General features: G+C 37.9%; 2 protein-coding genes across 2 annotated transcripts in view; one reads left to right on the top strand and one right to left on the bottom strand.

Annotated features, from left to right (window-relative positions):
• LOC106091694 (sodium-independent sulfate anion transporter) overlaps positions 1-24,965 on the bottom strand; it is an 80,320-nt gene that overhangs the window by 4,442 nt on the left and 50,913 nt on the right. The gene's annotated exons all lie outside the window — the stretch shown is intronic.
• On the top strand, positions 6,130-16,098 carry LOC106091682 (sarcosine dehydrogenase, mitochondrial). Its single transcript, XM_013258296.2, has 4 exons — positions 6,130-6,563; positions 8,673-9,860; positions 10,258-10,400; positions 15,060-16,098. The coding sequence occupies exons 1-4, from the start codon at positions 6,174-6,176 to the stop codon at positions 16,009-16,011; spliced, it is 2,673 nt and encodes an 890-aa protein (XP_013113750.2). The 5' UTR covers positions 6,130-6,173; the 3' UTR covers positions 16,012-16,098.

The following is a 24,965-nucleotide window of genomic DNA, read 5'->3' as shown; positions in this document are numbered from 1 at the left end:
GTCTCAATTGTGGCTATAATGGAGTGTACGGTTTGATTTGGAAATTTTTTCCTGATTCAGCTTAGACATGTTCGACTCTCCGCATATTCTTTTCCTTTATTGGGTTAGGTTAGTTTGAAAAGAGGGTGCGGATATTATGGACATACATCTAACCTCGAACAAGTAAGAGCATGCTAAGTTCGGCCGGGTCGAATCTTATATACCCTCCGCTATGGATCGCATTTGTCGAGTTCTCTTTTTAGGTAAACAAAGACTAATGAATAAGAACTGTTATGCTATTGGAGCAATATCAAGTTATTGTCCGATACGGACCATAAATGAATCGTGATTATTGTAGAACTCATTGCGTAATATTTCAGTTCATTCGGATAAGAATTGCGCCTTGTAGGGGCTCAAGAAGCATAATCGGGAGATAGGTTTATATGGGAGCTGTATCAAGCTATTGATCGATTCAGACCATATTGGACACGTATGTTGAAGGTCATGAGAGAAGCCGTTGTACAAAATTTCTGAGAATTGCGCCCTCTGGAGCCTCAAGAAGTCAAGATCCCAGATCGGTTTATATGGCAGCTATATCAGGTTATGTACCGATTTGAATCATACTTAACACAGTGTTTGGAAGTTATACCAAAACACTACGTACAAAATTTCTGTCAAATCATCCTATGGTGGAGGGTATAAAAAGAAACCCAAAGTCAGCAATCCGTTTGTTTGTCTGGCATTCTTTTGTAAGATGATCAATATGAGTTTTGGTAGAAATCGGTTTGCCGGAAATTCGTTAAAGAATGTGGTTACAAAACTTTTTGAACCACCCTATACAAATTAGTAATAAGGTTTCCCTAATGTCGATCAAATTTTATAACTTGGTGGAAATATGTACTGATAGTCCATCTAGTGGTAGCGCAACTTTTTGTGGATCACACAATGTTCAGTAAATAAAGTTAGGGCTCCATAGTCTATCTGCTTATAAGTTTTTGAAGCTCACCTTGAGAACTGGCATCCTCGTCAAAATCGTCATCCATTAACTCAAAAGGACTTGCTGAACGCTTTTTTCGTGGCATGGTTTTAAAATTTTATATTAAATTGGTTTGCTTAGATCAAATTTGAACGTATTGACTATTATTTTAATAATTGTTGTATTAAATATTTATATATATACACTGCCCAATTAATTTAACAAAAAAAAAATTTTTTTTATCTGTGATTTTTAATAACACAAAATCACTTTTATTTATTTATTATTATTTTATAATTTTTTTAAAAATAATTATTCGTAATTATTATTTTTCTATTTTTCTCAATTTTTTTTTTTTTTTTGAAACTCTGAAAGCTTATTTTCGCTTTTGTTCTCTAAATCACTGTTTAGCCAACAACCTCGTGGGAAACCGTTTAATAAGGAACTAAAGTCATCACTTGCAGATCATCGATATTTACACTCTCCGAGTGATGCAAAGTGATCATCATTTTGCCTAATATTACATGCAGATGCGCTCGCAGACAAGCATAATATGTTTATTTTTCTTTTCCCTAAGGCAAAGAGAAAAGGAGAGTAATTATTTCTCTAGGACTCTATTTTTAGACCATAATCTTGTCCAACAATGTGGGTGGAGACACACTCAGTCCGACGAGTGGCTGTAGTTGAAAAAAAAATTGTAGAGGAACCACAAAAATTCGGCAATCCGTTTTTCTATTGGGCACAAGGGAAAAAGCAATGGCTGCCACCATCATCCAACCTCTTCCGCTAACGGAAGGAGATGCTAAAAGACGTTCTCTCACCATCTGGCATTGATTGTTTGTATAAGTGGAATGGTAAAATGTTATTACAAGAAAAGAGATCACTTTTGGAAACTGAGAGTCTCTCAATGAGGAGGGAGTGGGTGGGTGTTTTTCAGTTTCTAGGGAGAGCCAATCTCCGTACATATTGGCCCATTTGGTATTTGGGCCTATTGGCTACTATAGCCTGGCGCTGGGAGTAGCAAACACTTTGAATTTCGGTTGTTTATTGGAATAACAAATTGTAGTGATTGCAAACATTTGTTGTTTTGACACCCAATGTAAATATTTGATATGATTTATAGAAAATTCCCTTACACATCGTGGGCATAGAACCAAGAAGAGTTTTTCATACCGACAAAGCAAGAGGGTATTAAGTGGGTGTAAGTTTAGTAGATAGTTTCATATTTTGGAGATGTTTTATTGTAACTTTACCAAAAACCAGGAAAATAAAACAAATTTTATAATAAAAACCAGTAAGGAAAGGCAAAAGTCAGGTGGCGCCGACTATGTAATACGCTACACCTACCCTACAAATATAAATTCGGGCAATGTAAATACAAATATAAATGGGGGCATGGGTAGCTCCTATATATATATATATTTATATATATATATATATATATATATATATATATAAATATATTTCATCGATTTCGATGAAATTTTCCAGATATCTTAAGATCAGTAACAAAACCATTCGTGCCAAATTTTGTGCAGATCGATTGAAAATTGTACTTACTACGGCCATTTAAGTGCAAGTCGGGCGATACATATATGTGGGAGCTATATCGAAATCTGAACCCATTTTTATGAAATTTTGAAGAAGAGCACGCGGATAAATATCGTGCTTGAAGATCGCGAAGTGTTTCATTTGAACTTCGTTCTTTGAAATCAAATCGCTATTAACATACACAACCGCCGATCGGAAGCAATATGGAAGAAAAACCAATACGTCTTTACCATACTATGAAGCTATTTTTCATGCATACCGTATGCAATAGATTAGTGCACAAAAGTATGTTAAACCCACATTCTCTTCAAATTTTTTTTTGGAGGAATATTACTTTACAATATATTATAGTTTCATGCATACTTATTTAGCATTCCAAATGCGCATTAGTATGCTAGGATATTTTCGTATTGCTTCAAAGGCAGGTAAAATTTTTTGCTGGGTCCTCTAGCGGCTCAATAAGTAAAGATTCAAGATAGGTTTGTATGGCAGCTATACCAGATTATGGGGCGATTTCGACCATACTTAGCACAAATGATACCAAAACACCAAGTGCAAAATTACAGCCAAATCTGATAAGAATTGCGCCTTCGAAAACCTCAAGAAGTCAAGAACCAAGATCGGTTTATATGATAGCTATATCAAAACATTTGAACCATACTTAGCACAGTTATTGGAAGTGATATCAAACCACTACATGCAAAATTTCAGTCAAATCGGACGGGAATTGCGCCGTCTAGAGGCTCAAGAAGTCAAGACCCAAGATCGGTTTATATGGCAGCTATATCAAAACATGGAATAAAACGAAGGATAATATTGGTTAACAGATGCATCTTTGGATTGAGCAAGCAGCTGAGGAACAAAGGCACCTCCCGACAAGCGAAAATTCCACTATACACTGATACTACCTGCACTGTTGTATGGCTCCGAAGCATGGGTACTTGCGAAAGCAAATGAGTAAGTACTTAGAGTGTTTCAGAGAAAAATCCTTTGTAAAATATATGGACCAGTTTGGCGTAATGGAGAATATATGAGTCATATGAACCACGAGCTGTATAACGACGATAACTTAGTTTTAACGGTTGCGTTAGCTAGGTCATGTTGTCCAAACGGATGAAGAAGCCCCAGCAAAGAAGTTTTTTGAAGGTGATCACGGTGGTATACGCAAACCGGGGCGACCAAAAACAGACAGGCAGGCATCGGAACAGACATGCCTTAATCGAACTTTTTAGCGTCTTAGAAAAATATTTCGATGAATAACAAAACAGAAAGACGAAGTTAGAACCTCTTGGCCTTACAAAAATTACGAACTTTTAACATTGTCCAGTTCTACGAACTATTTGTCTAGTTCTAGTGTTATATTCAAATCCCTGTAGGTGCACTTTTGCTGGTTTGTGTCAATGTAATACTGGGACAGTATAGCGAAGTTTGCCTAGTGGAAATTTGCACCGCCATTCTAGCAGAATTGTGTCGTTGATTTGTATACCCTACATCACAACTTTGGTGCATGGTATTATAACTAATTGCATTTGTTTGTAACACTCAGAAAGAAGAGAGATAGTACACGGAACGACTCGAAACCACTTACTGATTCTATTTAGCTAAGTCCGTCTGGCTGTCCATATTAATTTGTGTATAAAGTGCAGGTCACAAATTTCATCCGATCGTATTTCAATGTGCCACAAGCATCTATTTTTTGGCTAAGACGAAGCTTATTAAAACTGGAAAATTCGGTTCAGATTGGGACATATATGTATCTCCGGATTTTCACTCTTCGGGCTCTTGTAAGCGCATTTATCCATCGATCAACTCAAAATTTAGCTAAGCAATTTCTTCAAAGACTCCCACAATATGTGCGGATATTGGTACAGACCATTCCAAATTTAAAAAAAATTTTAATTTCGACGTCTTAGCCTGCATACCCAATGTGGTGTAGGGTATCAAAAGGTGGGCTTTGCGGGATCTTTAGCCCATCCTTACTTGTTTGTTGTTGGCCTAGTGACTAGTGAATTTCTCAAATTCACCCATGAACATTCCATTATGGAACAGGGACAAACTTCCCACTTGTCAATGAGTGCTGTCCGATTCAAGTTTAAGATCAATGATGAAGAACCTCCTTTTCATCGTGGCCTAGTGACTTTACCTTATATAAATCTACTAAGATTAGTATGTAAACGAAAAAAAACGAACCTTAAATTCTAAGCCTATCTGTTTAAAAAGTTAAAAAGAAAACTTGTAATGCTTGGCCCAAAAATTTTGTTACACAAACATTTTTTTAGCGAATATATGGAAGTGTTGTTATGTTGGGTCAAGTGAAAATTCCGATTATAATATTTTTGATAATGGATTCGTATAAGAAATTAGAAATGGTTTCTTATCTTTAAAGGGTGATTTTTTTGAGGTTAGGATTTTCATGCATTAGTATTTGACAGATCACGTGGGATTTCAGACATGGTGTCAAAGAGAAAGATGCTCAGTATGCTTTGACATTTCATCATGAATAGACTTACTAACGAGCAACGCTTGCAAATCATTGAATTTTATTACCAAAATCAGTGTTCGGTTCGAAATGTGTTCATTCACCGTTCAGCGATGAGGCTCATTTCTGGTTGAATGGCTACGTAAATAAGCAAAATTGCCGCATTTGGAGTGAAGAGCAACCAGAAGCCGTTCAAGAACTGCCCATGCATCCCGAAAAATGCACTGTTTGGTGTGGTTTGTACGCTGGTGGAATCATTGGACCGTATTTTTTCAAAGATGCTGTTGGACGCAACGTTACGGTGAATGAACACATTTCGAACCGAACACTGATTTTGGTAATAAAATTCAATGATTTGCAAGCGTTGCTCGTTAGTAAGTCTATTCATGATGAAATGTCAAAGCATACTGAGCATCTTTCTCTTTGACACCATGTCTGAAATCCCACGTGATCTGTCAAATACTAATGCATGAAAATCCTAACCTCAAAAAAATCACCCTTTATAAGTGTGCTCACAAGTCATAACAACATATCGCTGTATGTTTTTATATAGATGGTCAAAACTTTCGATTAGCTGTTCAATTCGATATGACAAATGGCTTATAAAAGCTATTTGTTTTTGCTCCAAAAAATATTTCTCAATATACCTTGGGTGTATTTAAAAGAGCAGAAATATGACAGGAAAGAACCATGATTTTTGAAATGGCTCTTCCTTATCATGTTTCCTCTCTTTCTCTCTTAAATTACCAATTTGAATCTGTAATCATAACTATTGGGTTGCCCAAAAAGTAATTGCGGATTTTTCATATAGTCGGCGTTGACAAATTTTTTCACAGCTTGTGACTCTGTAATTGCATTCTTTCTTCTGTCAGTTATCAGCTGTGACTTTTAGCTTGCTTTAGAAAAAAAAGTGTAAAAAAAGTATATTTGATACAAGTTCATTCTAAGTTTTATTAAAAATGCATTTACTTTCTTTTAAAAAATCCGCAATTACTTTTTGCGCAACCCAATATATTCATAGGAAAAACGTGTAGTGCGGCCTATCTATCTACGAGTTGTGCGAACCATGTCTTATCGCGGTAAATGACCCCATTGGGTCATACAATAAAAATCAACAGTCTCACATTTCTAAAGCGCTCAGTCCGTTTCGTGTAGTCGTAGTGATCGTTTAAAAAAATCAATTCCTAAATGTGGAGAATAAGTCAGAAACTTGTTAATCGTGGAGGTCTAGCCGTAAAATCGGCTCCTCTGGCAGTAACAACGCGTTATAACTCCTCTGCATCAGCGCCACAAATACCCAATTCAGCAGATGTGGTGGTTATTGGAGGTGGCTCTGCCGGTTGTCACACCCTCTACCATTTGGCTAAGCGAGGTATCAAGGCCGTGCTATTGGAACGTGCTAAATTGACGGCCGGCACCACTTGGCATACAGCCGGCTTGGTATGGCGCCTCCGTCCCAATGATGTTGATATTCAATTGTTGGCGAATTCGCGCAATATGCTGATGCAATTGGAGAAGGAAACTGGACTGGATCCCGGCTGGATACAAAATGGTGGCGTATTTATAGCTCATTCTGATGTAGGTCATGTCGGTGTTAATATTTGTTTGCCAAATGAATGAAAGATAATTTCATTATAAGAGAGAGCGAGAGAGCTCTACTACTTTGTATTTTCAAGAGATAAGAATGGGGTGTTTTTTTCATTGTCAAAATTGACAAGTGAAAGTCATAAGTATTGAGTGAGGTATTGTTAGGGTTAAAAACCGCTTAATTGGTTATTGTGTTTGGAAAGTTGTTGATTTGATTGAATGTCGTAATTTGTTATGCAAATTTTTGATACTAATGCTAAAAAATGTTGAAAAAAAATAACAAAAATAGACCAACTATTAATTATTCTATTTCTAAAACACTAGCTGGTCAGGGCCCGCTCCGCTGCGCCTTATTTCACTCTCTTATTTTATCTGAGCCCTATACTGGCACGGTCAGGAAAAAAGTTCTGTTTGAGGATGCTGGCAAGGCCTTTCAGATATTTCGTCCCAATGTGGATATCATATTGGTACTCTACTACCAAATTTCTTTCATTTGAGTCCTATGTTGCTATGGTCGGTAAATATATCCGGTATGGGGGGGTTTTTGGGGGTGAGGTGGCACCCCATGTATCATTTTCGTGCTCTAGTCTCAAATACCTTTCATTTGAGACTAATAATGTCATTATTGGTTTACATTTCCATTTGGCAGGCTTTGGGGATGGGGCGGCCACCCTAGATATCCCACCTTGAATAAGTACTTCAAATTTCTGTTTTTGAGTTATTATAAACGTACTAAATTTGTCGTAAATAGTCCCATCCATCTCCGTGATCTGGCGCTTTATACCTTACCCCAAAAACACTAAATTGGTATAAAATTTTTACGTCAAATAACCTGGGGAGACGCCCCATCCCGAAACCCACCCGGACGGACATATTTACCGATTGGAACAATATGGGTATCAAATGAAAGGTATTTAAGAGAAGAGTAGGAAGTTGGTATACAAATTTCACCCAAAGTGTTTTGGGAGGTCCCTCGGGACACCATGCAATATATTTTTATGTCAGATTTGTATTCTACTTTTAAATGCCTTTCATTTGATAGCCATGTTTCCCAAAGCGATGAAAGAGTCCTGTTTGGAGGCTTTTTTTTTTGGGGGGGGGGTGGGGGACCTCCCCAAACACTTTGGGTGACATTTGTGTACCAACTTCCTACTCTATTCCTAAATACATTCATTTGATACCTATATTGTCCCAATCGGTAAACATGTCCGTCCGGGTGGGTTTTGGGATGGGGCGTGCCCCCCAGGATATTTGACCTAATAATTTTATACCAATTTCGTATTTCGTACCATAAGGTGGAATACAAAATTTCGGTTAAATCGATGCACGCATCTCCGAATTCTGGCGTTTTTGAAAATTGGGGTATGGGGGAGGGTCCGCCCCCCTTCGGATATCAAAAAAAAATGTAGTACCCTATTTTTTCCGGGGGCCAAAACTCTACCATCTGTGAAAATTTCATGAAAATCGGTTCGGCTGAATCTATACGGAACAGACAAATAAACTAACAAACAAAGCCCAACAATTTCATTTTTATATAATATTGTAGATTTTTAAGAAAAAAATATTTAATTAAAGTTATTTTAGAAATTCAGAAGAAATTTTCAATAATAAAAAAAATTTGGATGCATTTTTTAATGAAAATTAAATTTAAAATTTTTTTTTATAAAACCAAATTAGTAGATTTTTTTTACAAAAACTTTATCGAAACCAAATTTTAAATTTTTTATGAAACTAAAAAAATTGAGTAAAATCAAATTAAGACAACATTTTTTATGAAAAACAAAAATTCTAACAAATTTTCTCTGAAAAGCAAAATATAATTGAGACGTAAATCATGCATCTCCTCCCAAATAAACGTCCAACATTAGCAAATTTCAACAAAAATTTTCAAGAAAGTCAAGCAGCAATTAAATTTTCTCTAATAAAAAAATTTTGACAACATTTTTAATCAAGGCAGCAAATTTTTTGTACCTTTTAATGTGAAATTTTAGGCTGCGCTGAATCAGCCTTAGAGTACTTTATATGAAATGACAACTTATCTCTTAATAATTTATGGCAATATCCTTTATAAAACTCTTCTTTCTCCCCCACCAACAACAGACACGTTTAGATGAATACAGACGTTTGGCCACTGTGGGCAATGCCTTAGGTATTGAGAACCACATTCTATCGCCCGAGGAAACCCAAAAAGTCTTTCCCCTCTTGGATCCCAAAGCTTTTATAGGAGCCCTCTACTCACCCGGCGATGGTGTAGTGGACCCCGCCATGTTGTGTACCGCCTTGACCAGAGCGGCAACTAAAAATGGCGCCCGAGTTATTGAGAATTGCCCTGTGAATGAACTTGTAGTGGAGCAACAGGCCAGAGGTAAAAAGTTGGTGGGTGTAAAAACTCCCTATGGCACAATTAAGACTGAAAATGTTGTAAATGCCACCGGTGTTTGGGGTAGGGATTTGATAGAAAGACATGGCTCTTTTTTGCCTCTGATCCCCATGAAACATGCCTACATTGTATCGGAATCCATACCCGGTGTACGAGGATTGCCCAACATACGAGATCATGATTATTCCACCTACTTTAGAATACAGGGTGATGCCATCTGCATGGGTGGTTATGAGCCCAACCCCATACTTTTGGATCCCGTGGCCAAGGATTTCCATTTCGGTTTGTATGACTTGGATTGGTCTGTATTCGATACGCATTTAAGTGGGGCCGTCAAGCTATGTCCCACCTATGCCAATTACGGTGTTAAGAGTACTGTGTGTGGCCCCGAATCCTTTACGCCCGATCACAAACCCCTTATGGGTCCTGATACCGTGATTCAGGGTCTAGTCCATAACTGTGGCTTCAACTCGGCTGGCATGATGTTCGGTGGTGGTTGTGGCGAACAAACCGCTCTATGGATACTCAATGGAAAACCCGATTTGCCCATGTTCGGTTTTGATTTGCGCCGTTTTACGGACAAACAAAATCGGGCCGACCAATGGATCAGCGAAAAATCCCATGAAAGTTATGCCAAGAACTACAGCATGGTCTTTAAGTATGATCAGCCTTTGGCGGGGCGTGATTTCCAAAAAGACCCCTTGCACGAAGATATGTTGGCCCATAATGCCTTTATGGAGGAGAAACAGGGCTGGGAACGTCCAGGATTCTTTTTGCAAATGCCCGCCCCTGTACAGAGCTACGATTGGTATGGTAGCTATGGCAATGAGCGTCACAAGGATTGTCCTTATGAAGGTGTGCTGGAGGGTGACCTCAAATATGGCAGTTTCTCGGATCACCATGATTTGGTAAGTCAGTCCTAAGGGGTTACGGCAAATATTTTCTACTTTTTATGTTACTTTTTTTCTTCTTTCATGTGCCTGTGATCTTTGGCGTTTTGGTGGTACGTGCCACGCTTATTTCTCATCGAACGCACGTTTGTTATTTTTGTGCGAAATTTGGTGCGATATTTGATGATGGTGATGGTTGGTTGGTTGGTTTGTTAAATGCCTGAACGCGGATGTTTTTCTTGGATTGTTTGTTGTTCACTGATATAACACAACTGTTTGATGCCCACATGCCATGTGCCCATGTGCCTTGTGATGTACGATACCTCTCTCTGCCCCTTATTGCCTTTGCCGTTTTGTTTGATTTAACATTTGCATCGTTATCTGTATCCGCTGCCGGCACTCGGATCTCATTCAGATTGGTTCAGAAGCAATGGCCTGTCGCAATAATGCCGTTGTCTTCAATATGAGCTACTTCTGTAAATTATTTTTGGAAGGACCTGATGCCCAGAAAGCAGCCGACTGGATTTTCACCGGAAACACAAATCGTGATGCAAAAAAGTAAGTCTATGGTAATTAAATGAAATGTGACTTTTTTCAATTTCTTCGGGTGCATTTCATAGATATTTCGTCTAAATGTAATTTTCATTGAAATTTTCGTCAACATAAGATTTTTGTGGAATAGATTGCTAAATTTAAGAGTTAACATTTTTTTTCGGAAATTAGAATTTTATAGAAAATTTCGTTAAATTAAATTTTCGTGAAAAATACTAGTAAAAATTGATTAAAAACTTGTTAAAATTTTACTTTCATAAAAAATTTTGTGAAATTTACTTTTCATAGAAAATTTCATCAAAATTTGTTTATATAGAACCATCTAAAAATTTCATTTTATTTCGGAATTTTATTTTTGTATAAAAACTCGTCGAAATGATTTGAATTTTCATTGAAACCTTTGTTAAAATATCATTTTACAATTTTTGTTTGTTTCTCTTTCGAGACGAGCTCAATAGTCGGAGATGCAAATGGAAAAGGAAAGCCAAAGATAACAACACACACACCAACCACTATGGGACGCGTTTCGTCAAAAATCATGTGTAGTACGGAAGAAGTGTAATTTGTCACAGAAAGAATGTCTGTCATTAAACAAAAATACATGCATTGGGAAAAGTACAGCTAATAGACAGGGTTGTCGAGTGTGGTTAATGTGGTAATTGTATCATGGATGCGTTTTCGCACGGCCCGTGGAGCCATCACACCTAATATGGTTGACGAAATGCGTCCCATAGTGCAATGACGAAATGCATCCCATAGTGGTTGTTGTGTGTGTGTTGCTATCTTTGGTTTTCCTTTTCCATTTGCATCTCCGATCATTGAGCTCGTCTCGAAAGAGAAACATACAAAAATTGTAAAATTTAATGATCTTCCCCCAAAGGGCAAAAAACTTAAAAAATTAAAATATATAATTTTCATAAAAAAAATCTTGAAATTGGATTTACATTAAAATTTTCAAAAAGGACATTGAAATTTGATTTCTATAAGAAAAAATTGTCAATACTTGATGAATCTTATAGAAAAACTCGTCGAAATAAAATTTCCAGAAAAAAATCGTCCACATTTTATTTAGTAAATTTTTGATTTTCATGGAATATTTCCTTAAAATTTTAATTTTTATAAAAAATTTCGTCAAAATTTGATTTCCACAGAAAAACTTGCTAATGCTGATTTTTATTGAAATGTTAGTCGAAATTGGTCTTCATTGAAAAACTCGTAGAAATTTGTTTTTATAGAAAAACTTGTTTTTATAGAAAAATTTGGTTAACATTAAAAAAATTTCAAAAAACTCATCGAAATATTATTTTTATACAAATTTGTCAAGACCTGATTTGTATAGAAAAACTCATCATAATGTGATTCTTAAGGAAAAACCGCCAAAATTTGAGCTTAAAGAAAACTTGTCCACATTTTCATAGAAAATAATTTGGCATAATTTGTTTTACATATAAATGTTTGTCGGTAATTAATTTTCCAAGAAAAACTCGTCGAAATTTAAACTTTGAAGATTTTGAATTTTTATTTTTACAGAAAAACGCATCAAAATAAGATTTTATAGAAAAACTCGTCAAAAATTTATTTTCATTGAAAAAATTTTCAAAATTTATTATTTATATAAAAAATTCTCGAAAATAGATTTTCATGAAAAAACACGTCCAAATTTGATTTTAATAGAAAATAGTGGCATAATGTGATTTGTGGCATGTGTGATTCGGATTTTCATAGAAAATTTTGTTAAATTTAATATTTTATCGCAAATTTCGGAAAAATATGATTTTCGTAGAAAACGTCGTCGAAAGTTGATTTTTAGGACAAATTCGTCGAAATTTGAAATTTGATCATATAAATAAAACTCTTCGAAAAACTTGCAGAAAGTTGATTTTTAAAACAAACTCGTCGCAATTTGATTTTTAGTAAAAAAAACTCATCGAATTTTAATTTTCTTATCAACATTTGATTTTCATAGAAAACTATTCAAAATTTGATCTTAATAGAAAATTCGTCGAAAGTTTTCTGAAAAAACTCGTTGAAATTTGAAGAGAATATTGTGATATAATTTGATTTACATAAAAATTATTGTTCAGATTTGATTTTCAAAGAAAATCTCGTCGAAATATGTTTTCATAGAAAACACATTTTAGAAAATTTATAGAAAATTTCGGAAAAATATGATTTTTGCAGAAAAACTCGTTGAAATTAGATTTTTATAGAAAAGCTTGTCGAAGTTTGATTTTCAGAACAAACTCGTCGAAATTTGATTTTTTTTCAAAGAAAATCTAGTTGAAATATGATTTTCATGGAAAATTTTGTTAAATTTAAATTTTTATAGAAAATTTCGGAAGAATATGATTTTCGCAGAAAAACTCGTCGAAATTTGATTTTTATAGAAAAATTTGTCGAAAGTTGATTTTCATGGAAAAACTGATCGAAGTTTTAAAAGGGAAATTGTATCAAAATGTTATTTACATAAAAATTATTGTTTAAATTTTTTTTTCATAGAAAAATCCTCGGAATTTGATTTTTAAAGAAGAGTTTGTCAAAATTAGTTTTTTTTATCAAAATTAGATTTTAATAGGAAAACACTTCGAAATTTGATTGTCATAGAAAAACTCTTAGTAATTTGATTTTTATAATTTTTATAGAAAATCTCGTAAAAATCAAATTTTCACGGAAAAATTCGTCAAAATTTGATATTTGTAGAAAACTTTGTCGAAATTTTGATTTCACCGATCATATTTTGTCGCAATTTTCTATGAAAATCAAATTTTGAAAAATTTTCTTTGAAAATTTTGTTAGGTTATGTTGTTGGTTCATATCTGTTTTTGTCCCTACCTAAGTGCCGGTGTCTGTTAGCCACGAAAGCTGGGCAATGACATAGGAAATACTCCAATGTAGGAAATGCGACACGTGCTATCACTTGCCGCACCCATTTTGCATAAGTGAGCTCGTAGTCCTATGTGTCCCGTGAACTAAGAGATCACTTATGGAAAATATCTTTAAATTTTCTTCGGCAAAGTATGATTTTGACTGAAACACTCATCGAATTTCTCTGAAACATTCGTCGAAATTTATTTTTTATAAAAAAAATCGTTAAATTAGATTTTTTAAAAAATTTCGTTGAAGAACTCGTCAAAATTCCTCGGGACCTGCTCAAGTGCACACCCATCAATTTGTCAAGGGCATTTTTAATGAATTTTCAAATAAAGAAACCCACTGAGTCCACTTTGTTCCAAATTAAGATTTAAGATTTGTACTCTACTCCCAATTTTCTATGTTTTGGTTGTGGGCGTCTCACTTTCGACACTTGATGCCAGATTTCCTTATCAGATGCGTACTATTCTTCTCAAAGGTTTTTATTTGAGTAAAAAACAATAGTTTTAGTCGGTATAAATACTAATTTGGGAGGTTTTGGGTGTGGATACAGTCATGTAACACCTTGATGTAGATGTCAGATTCGTTGTTCTACTACCACAAGCCCCTAATTGTCCTAAACGGTAAATATCTAAACGAGTTGAAGTACGCGTACACACCACCATGGGGAATTGAGAATGATGGCATGATTAGATCCCGAATTTGGAAGTCAAATTCCGACTTTACTCCCAAAAAACCTTTATTTACCACAAGCCCGCTCGTGGGATATGAGAATGTGAGCCGCCTTTAAAAATCTTTCTTTGAGCTGCATGTTGTGGATAACACGCCCGCTTGACACAGTCACCTAACCTCTTGACCCTAATATGGATGTTAGATTCGTTCTCTACTCCCAAATTAATTACTATTAATGTTCATGTCGATTGGGATTGTAAATGGATTGAATAGGTCAATTTTTTGATATAGCTCCCATTAAACTGATATCCTGATTATACTTCTTGAGCCTCTAGAAGGCGTACTTATTATCCGATTGGGCTGAAAATTTGTATAATGACTTTTCTCATGACATCCAACATATGAGTCCATTATGGCTTGAATCGGTCTAAAACCTGATATGACACCGATCCCCCTATTATACATCTTGAGCCTCTGAAAATTTGCACATGAGGACATCATTATGACCTCAAACATATGTGCCAATTATGGCCTGAATCGGTTGTAAACCTGCTATAGCTCCCATATAAAAAGATTTTCCGATTAGCTTTCTCGATCCCCTAGAGGCCGGAATTCTTGTTTGATTTGGCGGTACAACGACTTCTGCTATGACATTCAACATACGTGTCATATATGTCCACTAGAGAGCGCAGTTCTTGTTTGATTTGGCTGCACAACGACTTCTACTATGACATTCAACATACGTGTCATATATGGTATCAATCGGTCTAAAATCTGATATAGCTCCCATATACACTGATTTCCCAATTTTACTTCTTATCCGATATGGCTAAAATTTGGAATAATGACATCTACAATGGTCTCCCACCTCCAAGCCAATTAAGACTCTAATCGGTACATAACCTGATATAGCTCCAATAGCATAGTTTGCCTATAAAGAGATACCAAGCAAGGAACTTGACACCCTCCACCATGGACTGCATCATGGTGAAGGGTCTATAAGATTCGGCCCGGCCGAACTTACCATGCTTTTACTTATTTTCCTTTAGTCAATAGAAAATTGTTTTAAAAAAAAATTCCAATTTTGTTTAAAATTTTGTTTTATTTTTGTCTTTTTTTCAGAACTGTCTACACTTGTGCCCTTAACAAAGATGGTGGGGTTGAAGCTGATGTCACTATATCCCGTCTAAATTCCGGCTCTGGGGCGGTGCATGATCCCAAATTCGAAGGTCAAGGCCATTACATAGTCGCCGGTGGTGCTTCGGCCTACTACACCTACACCATGATGGTGGATGAGATACGCCGCCAGGGATTCAATGCCAATGTTCGAGATGTTACCGCCGATTTGGGTGTAATCTCTATACAGGGTCCCAAGTCCAGGGAGATTCTTCAACGCATGGTACAATGCGAATTGAGTGATGAAAACATTCCTCCCAACAGTACAGTTCTGACCAATTGCAAAGACGCCTCTGGCAAAGAATATGGTGTGCGACTATTGCGTGTGAGTTTTGTGGGAGAATTGGGCTATGAATTGCATGTGCCCAAAGAGTATTGCTCCACAGTTTACAAATCCCTGATGAAGGCGGGAGAGAAAAATAATTTGCGCAATGCTGGCTATAGGGCATTGTACTCGCTGAGTAGTGAGAAAGGCTATCATTTATGGAGTTTCGATTTGCGTCCCGATGATACTCCCCTTGAAGCTGGCCTGGGCTTCACCTGTCGCAAGGAGGGTAGTTACAAAGGCAAGGAAGCCATTGATAAGCAACGCAAAGAGGGTATTAAAAAACGTTTGGTCTATCTGACGCTGGATGAGCAAGTGCCCATTTGGGGCTTGGAGGGAGTCTATCGCAATGGAGAACCAGTGGGTTTCCTCAGAAGAGCAGAATATGCCTATTATTTGGGAAAACCTTTGGGCCAGACTTATATACAGAAACCAGATGGATCTACCATCAATGTGGATTACATCAAATCGGGAGAATATGAAATTGACATCATGGGAAAACGCTATAAGGCCCAATGCCATTTGAGAAGTCCCTTCGATGTGGAGGGAAAAAGGGTTTTGGGTCAATACTAGGAGGACAACAATGGAATGGAAATGAAAATAAGACAGATTTTTTGTAATTGTAATAAAAAACTAATTTTAACTTTTATTAAATATAAATTTAACGTTTTTGGAATGTAAACAGGATTTTTGTCCAGGATGTCCGCAGACTTTTTAACGGAGCACATTGTTAAAGTGAAAGTTTATTGGAATGTGTGTTAAGTCACCCGGACCTGATGAAATATTTCCGGCGTTGCTACAGAAGGAGGCTGACTATCTGGAGATATTCGGCCTCCTTCTGGTGTGTATTTTCACAGCGTGCCTAGGACTTGCAAATATTCCGAACGCCTGGCAGGAGGCAAGGGTGGTATTTATACCCAAGCCCGGCAAGGCAATCAAAATCCGTGGTCTGTTAAGAAAGTTCATCGTGCGCTTTTTCCATTTTATGGAAGCTCATTTTTGGCTCAATGGGTACGTAAATAAGCAGAATTGTCAATTTTGGAGTGAAGATCGTCAGCCAGAAGCATTGCAAGAGCTACCAATGCATCCAAAAAAAGTGACAGTTTGGTGCGGTTTATGGGCTGGTGGCATTATTGGACCGTACTTCTACAAAGATTATGCGAATGGTAACGTAACTGCGAAAGGTAAGCGCTACCGTAAGATGATATCCAACTTTATTTGCCCAAATCGCAGGAGCATGACTTGCTTAACATGCGGTTTCAACGCAGCACGCGTGACTTATTGAAAGACGAGTTCGGCATTTTATTTCACGTTCAAGACCGGTCAATTGGCCTCCTAGATCGTGCGATTTAACGCCTTTAGACTATTTTTTGTGGGGTTATGTAAAAGCTTATGTCTATACAGACAAGCCCACTTGCTAAGGTGGATAGATGGATAAACTGTGGATCCCATGACATAAATATAAGGGAGAAAATAGCACAGCGCACGCCACAGGGTGACCACACTTATGGGTGACCACCATAAATAACCTTTTACGGATGCTGAATGGGGCAGAATTTGAATCAGGCTGCTACGCAGACGATACAAAAATACTTCTAAGGGGTAAGGATCTGAATCAGCTATGCAAAAGGGCGAAAGGGTCTTGCAGATGGCATACCACTGGGCTAGATCTAGATCATTGATACCCCAATGTAAACCCAGAGAAGACTGAAACAAGCCTGTCCACGAGGAAGACGAAGGTGGGCCAATTTAACGCACCACGTTTCCTCAATAGAACGATTTCGATATATTACAAGATCAAATACTTAGGAGTGATCTTGGACAGGAAACTGAAATGGAAGTGTCGTATTCAGGAACTTACAGAAAAGACTTGTGCACTATGTAGACGGGCCGACTATAGAAAGGAGGCCCCCTATCATTGAGCTTAAAAAAACTTCAATCGGACAGCACTCATTGATATGTGAAAAATTTGCCCCCGTTTCTTAATGGAATGTTCATGAGCAAATTTGCATTTGCAGTTTGGTGGACTACTATGGAGAAAAAGGTTTAGAGAACATATTGTCTTGGCATAGGCGGAGCGATGAGGACCACGCCCACTAGGGCACTGGAGGCTATTCTGGATATCCGACCCTTTGACATATTCTGGATATCCGACCTTTGACCACTAGGGCACTGGAGGCTATTCTGGATATCCGACCCTTTGACATAACAGAATAAGTGTGAGGCGACCACTGCGGCTATGAGACTTAAGGCGGTGAGTTAATGGATTGAGGATAGAAGCAGCTCATACCATCTCGGTATAATCGAGGCGACCTGGAAGGAAGGGAATAGGTTTCCGAGCGGATATCTGAGATGAACCTTGAGGTCGAGTGTGAGGCACTGCTGTCAGCGGTACAGTCATGTATTGCCATCTGGAAGATCATGTTACACGGTTGGATCAAAGCTAGAGAACAGAGTTGGCCTGGGGTCTACTTTGAGAACCCAGGGACTAAGATCTGTATTAGACTGCCTGAACATAAAACGATCCAGCAGGTGGAGATCCGGGCGATCACGGAATGCGTGAGGTGGTGCGGTGCTACCGCGAGGACGTCGAATGTAAATATCTTTACGGACAGTAAACTGGCCTTAAGGGCAATAACAACCAGGACGATAAATCACTAACAGTCTTAGAGTGTAAGAAGGAGACTAAAGCCTTCTGTGATGATGGCACGATCCGCAGTTCATGCCATCGCGGTACAATCGAGGCGACGATAGGAAACCTCCAAGGAAGGGAAGAGGTTTCCGATCGGATGCCTGTGATGAACCTTGAAGTCGAGTGCGAGACACTGCTGCCAGCGGCATAATCTTGGATTGACGAAACCCTAGTATTGCCATATGGAAGATCATGTTACACGGATGGATCGAAGCTAGAGAACATAGTGGGCTTGGGGGTCTACATTGAGAACCCAGTGACTGAGATCTGTTTTAGACTGCCTGACTATAAAAGGATCCAGCAGGCGGAGATCCGGGCGATCACGGAATGCGTGAGGTGGTGCGGTGCTAACGCGAGGACGTCGAATGTAAATATCTTTACGGACAGTAAACTGGCCTTAAGGGCAATAACAACCAGGACGATAAATCACTAACAGTCTTAGAGTGTAAGAAGGAGACTAAAGCCTTCTGTGATGATGGCACGATCCGCAGTTCATGCCATCGCGGTACAATCGAGGCGACGATAGGAAACCTCCAAGGAAGGGAAGAGGTTTCCGATCGGATGCCTGTGATGAACCTTGAAGTCGAGTGCGAGACACTGCTGCCAGCGGCATAATCTTGGATTGACGAAACCCTAGTATTGCCATATGGAAGATCACGTTACACGGATGGATCGAAGCTAGAGAACAGAGTGGGCCTGGGGGTCTACATTGAGAACCCAGGGACTGAGATCTGTTTTAGACTGTCTGACCATAAAACGATCCAGCAGGCGGAGATCCGGGCGATCACGGAATGCGTGAAGTGGTGTGGTGCTAACGCGAGGACGTCAAGTGTAAACATCTTTACGGACAGTAAACAGGCCATAAGGGCAATAACAACCAGGGCGATAAATCACTAACAGCCTTAGAGTGTAAGAAGGAGATTAAAGCCTTCTGTGAGGATGGCACGATCCGCATTGTTTGGCTGACGGGCCAAAGCAGAGTAAGGGGGAATGAAAGAGCAGACGATTTGCCAATAAACTTGGTTAACCCGAACCTTTCGACTCCACACGTTCCGAATTAAGGGCGTGGGCGACGAATGCACATGGAACACTGCAGAACAGCGAAACAGTTGGTAGAACGACGAATATCCTATGGGAAGATTTGGATCGTGAGGAGACGAGGCTATTACTAAAAGGAAGTAAGAAGATGGTCAGTGTGCCTTTCGGTATCCTAACGGGACACATAGGACTACGAGCTCACTTATGCAAAATCTGTACGGCAAGTGATACCATGTGTAGAGCATGTGGGAAAGATGACTAGTCGTTGGAACATATCCTATGTCGTTGCCCGGCTTTCGCGTCTAACAGATACTGGCACTTAGGTGACACAATACCAGACATGAACCAACTTAGGAGAGTGGTGAGAAAACAATAGGGATTTTGTAAGTAGTACGGTATTCCTGACTTAGATTTCTTCTTCTAGGTTACTTTTTAGTATTAAGAGGCCACAATTAGCCGATTACTAACTTAGTTGTATGTGTATAGTGACACGGGTCGGATTAATATACGCAACCTCTTTTTAACCTAACCTGCAAATTGCAAATAAGCCTATGAATATTCCATAAAAAACAGGGGCAAACTTCTTGCCAGGATTCGAATTCAGGCGTTCAGCGCCAAAGGCGAATATGCAAATGTCTGCGGTACGGTGGCCTCCCTAACCTAACCTAATTAATTACCCATGAACTGGATCACAAACAACTCTGTTTCTGTTTTGTTATGTGTCGTTGTATGACTTTTGTTTGTGTGATGTCGCCCAATAATATGTGACATATTTCGCAATCAATTTATAGACAATTTTCGTGCAAATGGACTTATTGCTATACTAGACTTAAGATATTTTTATTTGTCCCTATTTACACCAGCAAATTTAAGATGAGACAATTCCTAGTTTGTGGGTAAGAGAAATTTTTCTTGCCTATATTTTTTCACTCTCTCTCTCTCCTACGAATTACGCATTGCCGAATATAAAATTGCAAAGTCCGAATAGGGCATTGTTACTTCATTTGGTAGAGACTTGCCCTAAATCGTACATACTATGTTACTGTTAGTTCCATTTTTCGTACCAAAGCCTCTGTCATTTGAGAAGTTGTTTTGATCACCACAGCCACACTTTCAATGAAATATTATGATTTTTCATAATTTTTTATGGAGTCCTGGAAAATAGACCTATCAACAACATCACACTTAATGCTCAGTCTCTGAGTTCTAGGAAGGTCTTCTCTAACCACAAAAACTGAAGTAGTAATAACACCAAAGAGGTAGACCAAAGTGTTAAGTGTCATGGCAATTAATAATCACAATGGGTAGAGTGTCCTTCGCCCTAGGAAGCCACAACATGTGGTCTTTAGAAAACAACAACAACAATAAGAAAGGGGAAATATTAACAAACTCACACTCACTAACGAAATGGCAGGCAAACGTGCCCAGACATTATGTCTGGTTTTTTGTGGCTTCTTTGGCCAGTCTGTGTTCCCTACTCTTTTAGTCTAGGGTCGGTCCTTATATTAATTGGTTAATTAATAACACCAAGACCCTTCAGAGATGTTGTGATGTCTTTGTCAGCGTCTCTTTATTTTCTTCTAAGAAATGAGGTTTCTTATTGCATAGCCAGACATTAAGTCGCCTTTTTCTCAGTGCCAGGACGAAGTGTAATAAGTGCTGTGATTATTCTAATGGAGATTTTATTGAAGATATACCTAACAATAAATAGAACAAAAAAGACTAATATGTTTTTTTTTATCTAAAAAGTTAATTGTCTTAAATAAACAAAAAAAATAAGTATAAGTACAAAAAAGTAAAAACGTGCTAAGTTCGGCCGGGCTGAATCTTATATACCCTCCACCATGGATCGCATTTGTCAAGTTCTTTGGCCGATATCTCTTGTAGGCGAACAAAGGATAATTGATAAGAATTGTAATGCTATTTGACCTATACCAAAATATTACCGATTGGAGTCATAATAGAAGTCATGGGATGTTGGGGACCATAGTAGAAGTCATTGTACAAAATGTCAGCCAAATCTTTAAATCTCAAGAAATAATATCTGGAGATTGGTTTATATAAGAGCTATATCAGATTATAGACCGATTCAGACCATATTTGACACGCATGTTGAAGGTCATAGGAGAAGTCGTTGTACAAACTTTCAGCCAAATCGGTTCTGAATTGCGCCCTCTATAGGCTCAAGAAGCATACTCGGGAAATCGGTTTATATTGGAACTATATCAGGTTGTGAACCGATTTTTACCATACTTGGCTCAGTTGTTGAAAGTCAAAACAAAAGACTTCATACAAAATTTTAGCCAAATCGGTTAATAATTGCGCCCTCTAGCGGGTCAAAAAGTCAAGATCCGAGATCGGTTTAAGTTGGGAGCTATATCAGGTTATGAACCGATTTGGACGATACTTAGTACAGTTGTCGGAAGATTTCAGCCAAATCGGATAATAACTGCGCCCTCTAGAGGCTCAAGAAGTCAATATCCGAAACCGGTTTATGTAGGAGCTATATCAGGTTATGCAACGATTTAGACCATACTTGGCGCTGTTGTTGATGGTCAAACCAAAACTCTTGTTGCAAAAGTTCCGCCAAATCGGATTATAATTGCGCCCTCCAGTGGCTCAATAAGTCAAGATCCCAAATCGGTTTGTATGGGAGCTATATCAGGTTATGAACCGATTTGGACCGTACTTAGCACAGTTGTTGGAAGGCAAAATAAGGCACTTGGTGCAAAAGTTCAATCAAATCGGATAAGATTTGCGCCCCATAGAGGCTCAAGAAGTCAAGATCCGATATCGGTTTATATGGCAGCTATACCAAAGCATGGACCAATTTGACCCATTTAAAATCCCATCTGACCTGCACTAATAAGAGGTATTTGTACAAAATTTTAAGCACCTAGCTTTACGGCTAACTTCGAAAGTTAGCATGCTTTCGACAGACAGACGGCAGGACAGACGGTCAAGGCTAAAGCGACTAAGAATGTCAAGACGATCAAGAATAAATGTACTTAGTTTGGTCTCAGATCAATATTTTGATGTGTTGCAAATGGAATGAAGAAATTAGTATACCCCCATACATTTATGGCGATAAGCCTACTACTTTTGAAAGCAGGTGCGAACTTATGTCAACGTTATAAAAACAGTGGTTAAGGAATTAAAAAAAATAATTAAAAATTAATTTATAAAAAAGGGTAATACGTCAATATAAATGCTCTACAAAATAAAGATATGAAATTTCATAAAAATCGGACAGTAGAATCGATGTCAGATGTTAATGGGTTAATAAGGTGTTGTAATGCATTGACAAGGCAAAAGTTGGGCGGTGCCGACCTTATAATAACCTACACCAACTCAATAAGTACAAAGTGGGAGCTATATATTATTCTGAACCACTTTTGGACCTCGGCGGATGTTTTCATATGGGTTATTAAACAATCCATATCAAATTTCGAGCAAATATGTGGCTGACAAATGACAACATTATTGCAAATCAGGGACGATTCTATGAAATTCGCCATTAATACTAAGAGTCATAAGAAAATCCTACCTGCCAAATTTCGAGAGAATCGGTTAACAAATAAGCACTTTATTGCAATATTTCGCAAAATCGGACGACCATATATATGAGAGCTATATCTAAATATGAACCGATTTCTATGAAATATACAGCAGTAATGTCGTGAGTCAAGATAAAATCATTCCTGCCAAATTTCGATACAATCGGTTAACAAATAACCACATTAATACAATATTAGTCCAAATCGGACGAACATACATATGGAAGCTATATCCAAATCTGAACCGATTTTTTCCATTTTCAATAATCTTCGTCTCTTGACTAAACAAAATGGCTGTGCCAAATTTAAAGATGACCCAATGAAAATTACGACCTGTACTTTGTGCACAAATTAACATGGACAGACAGACAGACCGACATAGGTAAATCGAATCAGAAAGTGATTCTAAGTCAATCGGTATACTTATGAATGGGTCTAGCTTAAAGATGAGGTAAATACCCAACGCTTGGGTATTTATTGGGTAAATACCCAATAAATACCATTTTCAAGTATTTATAATTTTGCACATATCTTGGGTAAAACATTTTCCAAACAATTTTTGATGATTTCGTATTCTAAATATATATGCTCCTTTTACTGGCTCAATACACCATATCGGAAGATATGGCAGCTATATCGAAATATGGTCCGATCTGGACGATATTCAGCAAACAGGTGTAGAGGTCTATTAAAACGCACTGTTTCAAATGCCTCTTTTATGAGTTCAATGCTCTATATTAGGAGATCGGGGTATATGGCAGCTATATCCAAATATAATCCGATCTGGACGATATTCAACAAAAAGGTTTGGAGAGGTACCAGAACTCGCTGTGCCAAATTTCATCGAAATAAATAGGATGAAAAATGCTAAATAGGCTCATTATATTATATAGGCTACTAGCCGAACCCGGCCAGCTCCGCTGCGCCTTCTTTTACTCTCTAATATCTTTTTAGGGTGGGGAAACTTCGCCCTGAATGCGGATATCGAATTCGTGTCATTGTAGCCTATGACGCTGAACTCGTTCGAATCCTGGCGAGAACATCGGACAAAGCGCTGTTTATCCCCTCTTAATGTTGGCGACATTTGCGAGGTACAATGTCATGCATGGTCATTTAAAAACTTTTCCCCAAAGAGGTGTCGCACTGCGGGACGCCGTTCGGACTCGGCTATAAAAAAAATCCCTTATCATTGATTTTATACTTGAATCGGAAAGCACTCATTGATGTGTGAGAATTTGCCCCTTCTCGTTTCCTGGTGGTAATGTTCTCATTAGGAGAAGGATGGCACCTCAGACATTTCGACTCAAATATGGATATAAAATTCGTGCTGCACTTTTAAATCACTTTAATTTGAGCCCCATATTGCCATGGCCGGTAAAAATGAATCGTTTGGAGAGTGTTTTGGGGCTGGGCGGGGGGTATTTGTACTGAAAAAAACATATCAAATTCGTTCTTTATTCCCAACGGAAATGAAGTTCTGTTTAGGGGGTGCTTTATTGCGTACCCCAATACACTTGGCTCCAAAATTGGATATCAAATTCGTTTACTACTCTTAAACACCTTTAATTTGAGTCCCATATTGTCATAATGGGTCAAATGGGTCAAAGAAACCATTTGACATATCTGTCGCGTGCGCCTTAATGTCGCTCGAAGCGCCACCTGGCGGACAATAGCGAACTGCTTAGGCATGAGCCACGACCCCTGCCTGATTGACAGTAGGACAGTTGGTGTTGTGTTGTCATTTGGCCCATCAGAGGAAGTTCTGGCTGGGAAGAGCGCCATGATGGACCAAATGACAGCATATGCCTCTGCCCTAAGAAGGAAAAATCTTTCTTTTGGATTTTGACTGTGCAGCAAGCCGGAGGTGAGCCGAGAAGACAACTGGAAGTGAGCCTAACGAACATAAAAAGTATAGAAAAGTGCAGCTGCCGCCGTGTAGTGTTGGTGTTGTTGTGTTGTATTGCTACAATGACTGCATAGCAAGTGCATGATAACCCATAAGAAAAATACCATAGTGGGATAAAACCTCTAGAAGCCCAAAATTGAAAAGGGCACTTTTATTTTAAATTACAAACAAGAAAAATTAACTGAATTCCAAAAAAAAAGGAGAAACAAAAAAAAATAATAAAAAAAAAAACAAAGAGGAAAACCAATTTAGAAAATTTCGAATCCTTTATTACTGAAGAAAAAAGAAATTGCAACAGCTAAAAAAAAAAAAGCATCTTACAAACTGAATTACC

This window comes from Stomoxys calcitrans, chromosome 5, assembly GCF_963082655.1.
Source record: "Stomoxys calcitrans chromosome 5, idStoCalc2.1, whole genome shotgun sequence".
Taxonomy (NCBI): Eukaryota; Metazoa; Arthropoda; class Insecta; order Diptera; family Muscidae; genus Stomoxys; species Stomoxys calcitrans.
Note: the sequence above shows the minus strand (reverse complement) of the source record. Positions and strands in the feature narration are given on the sequence as shown.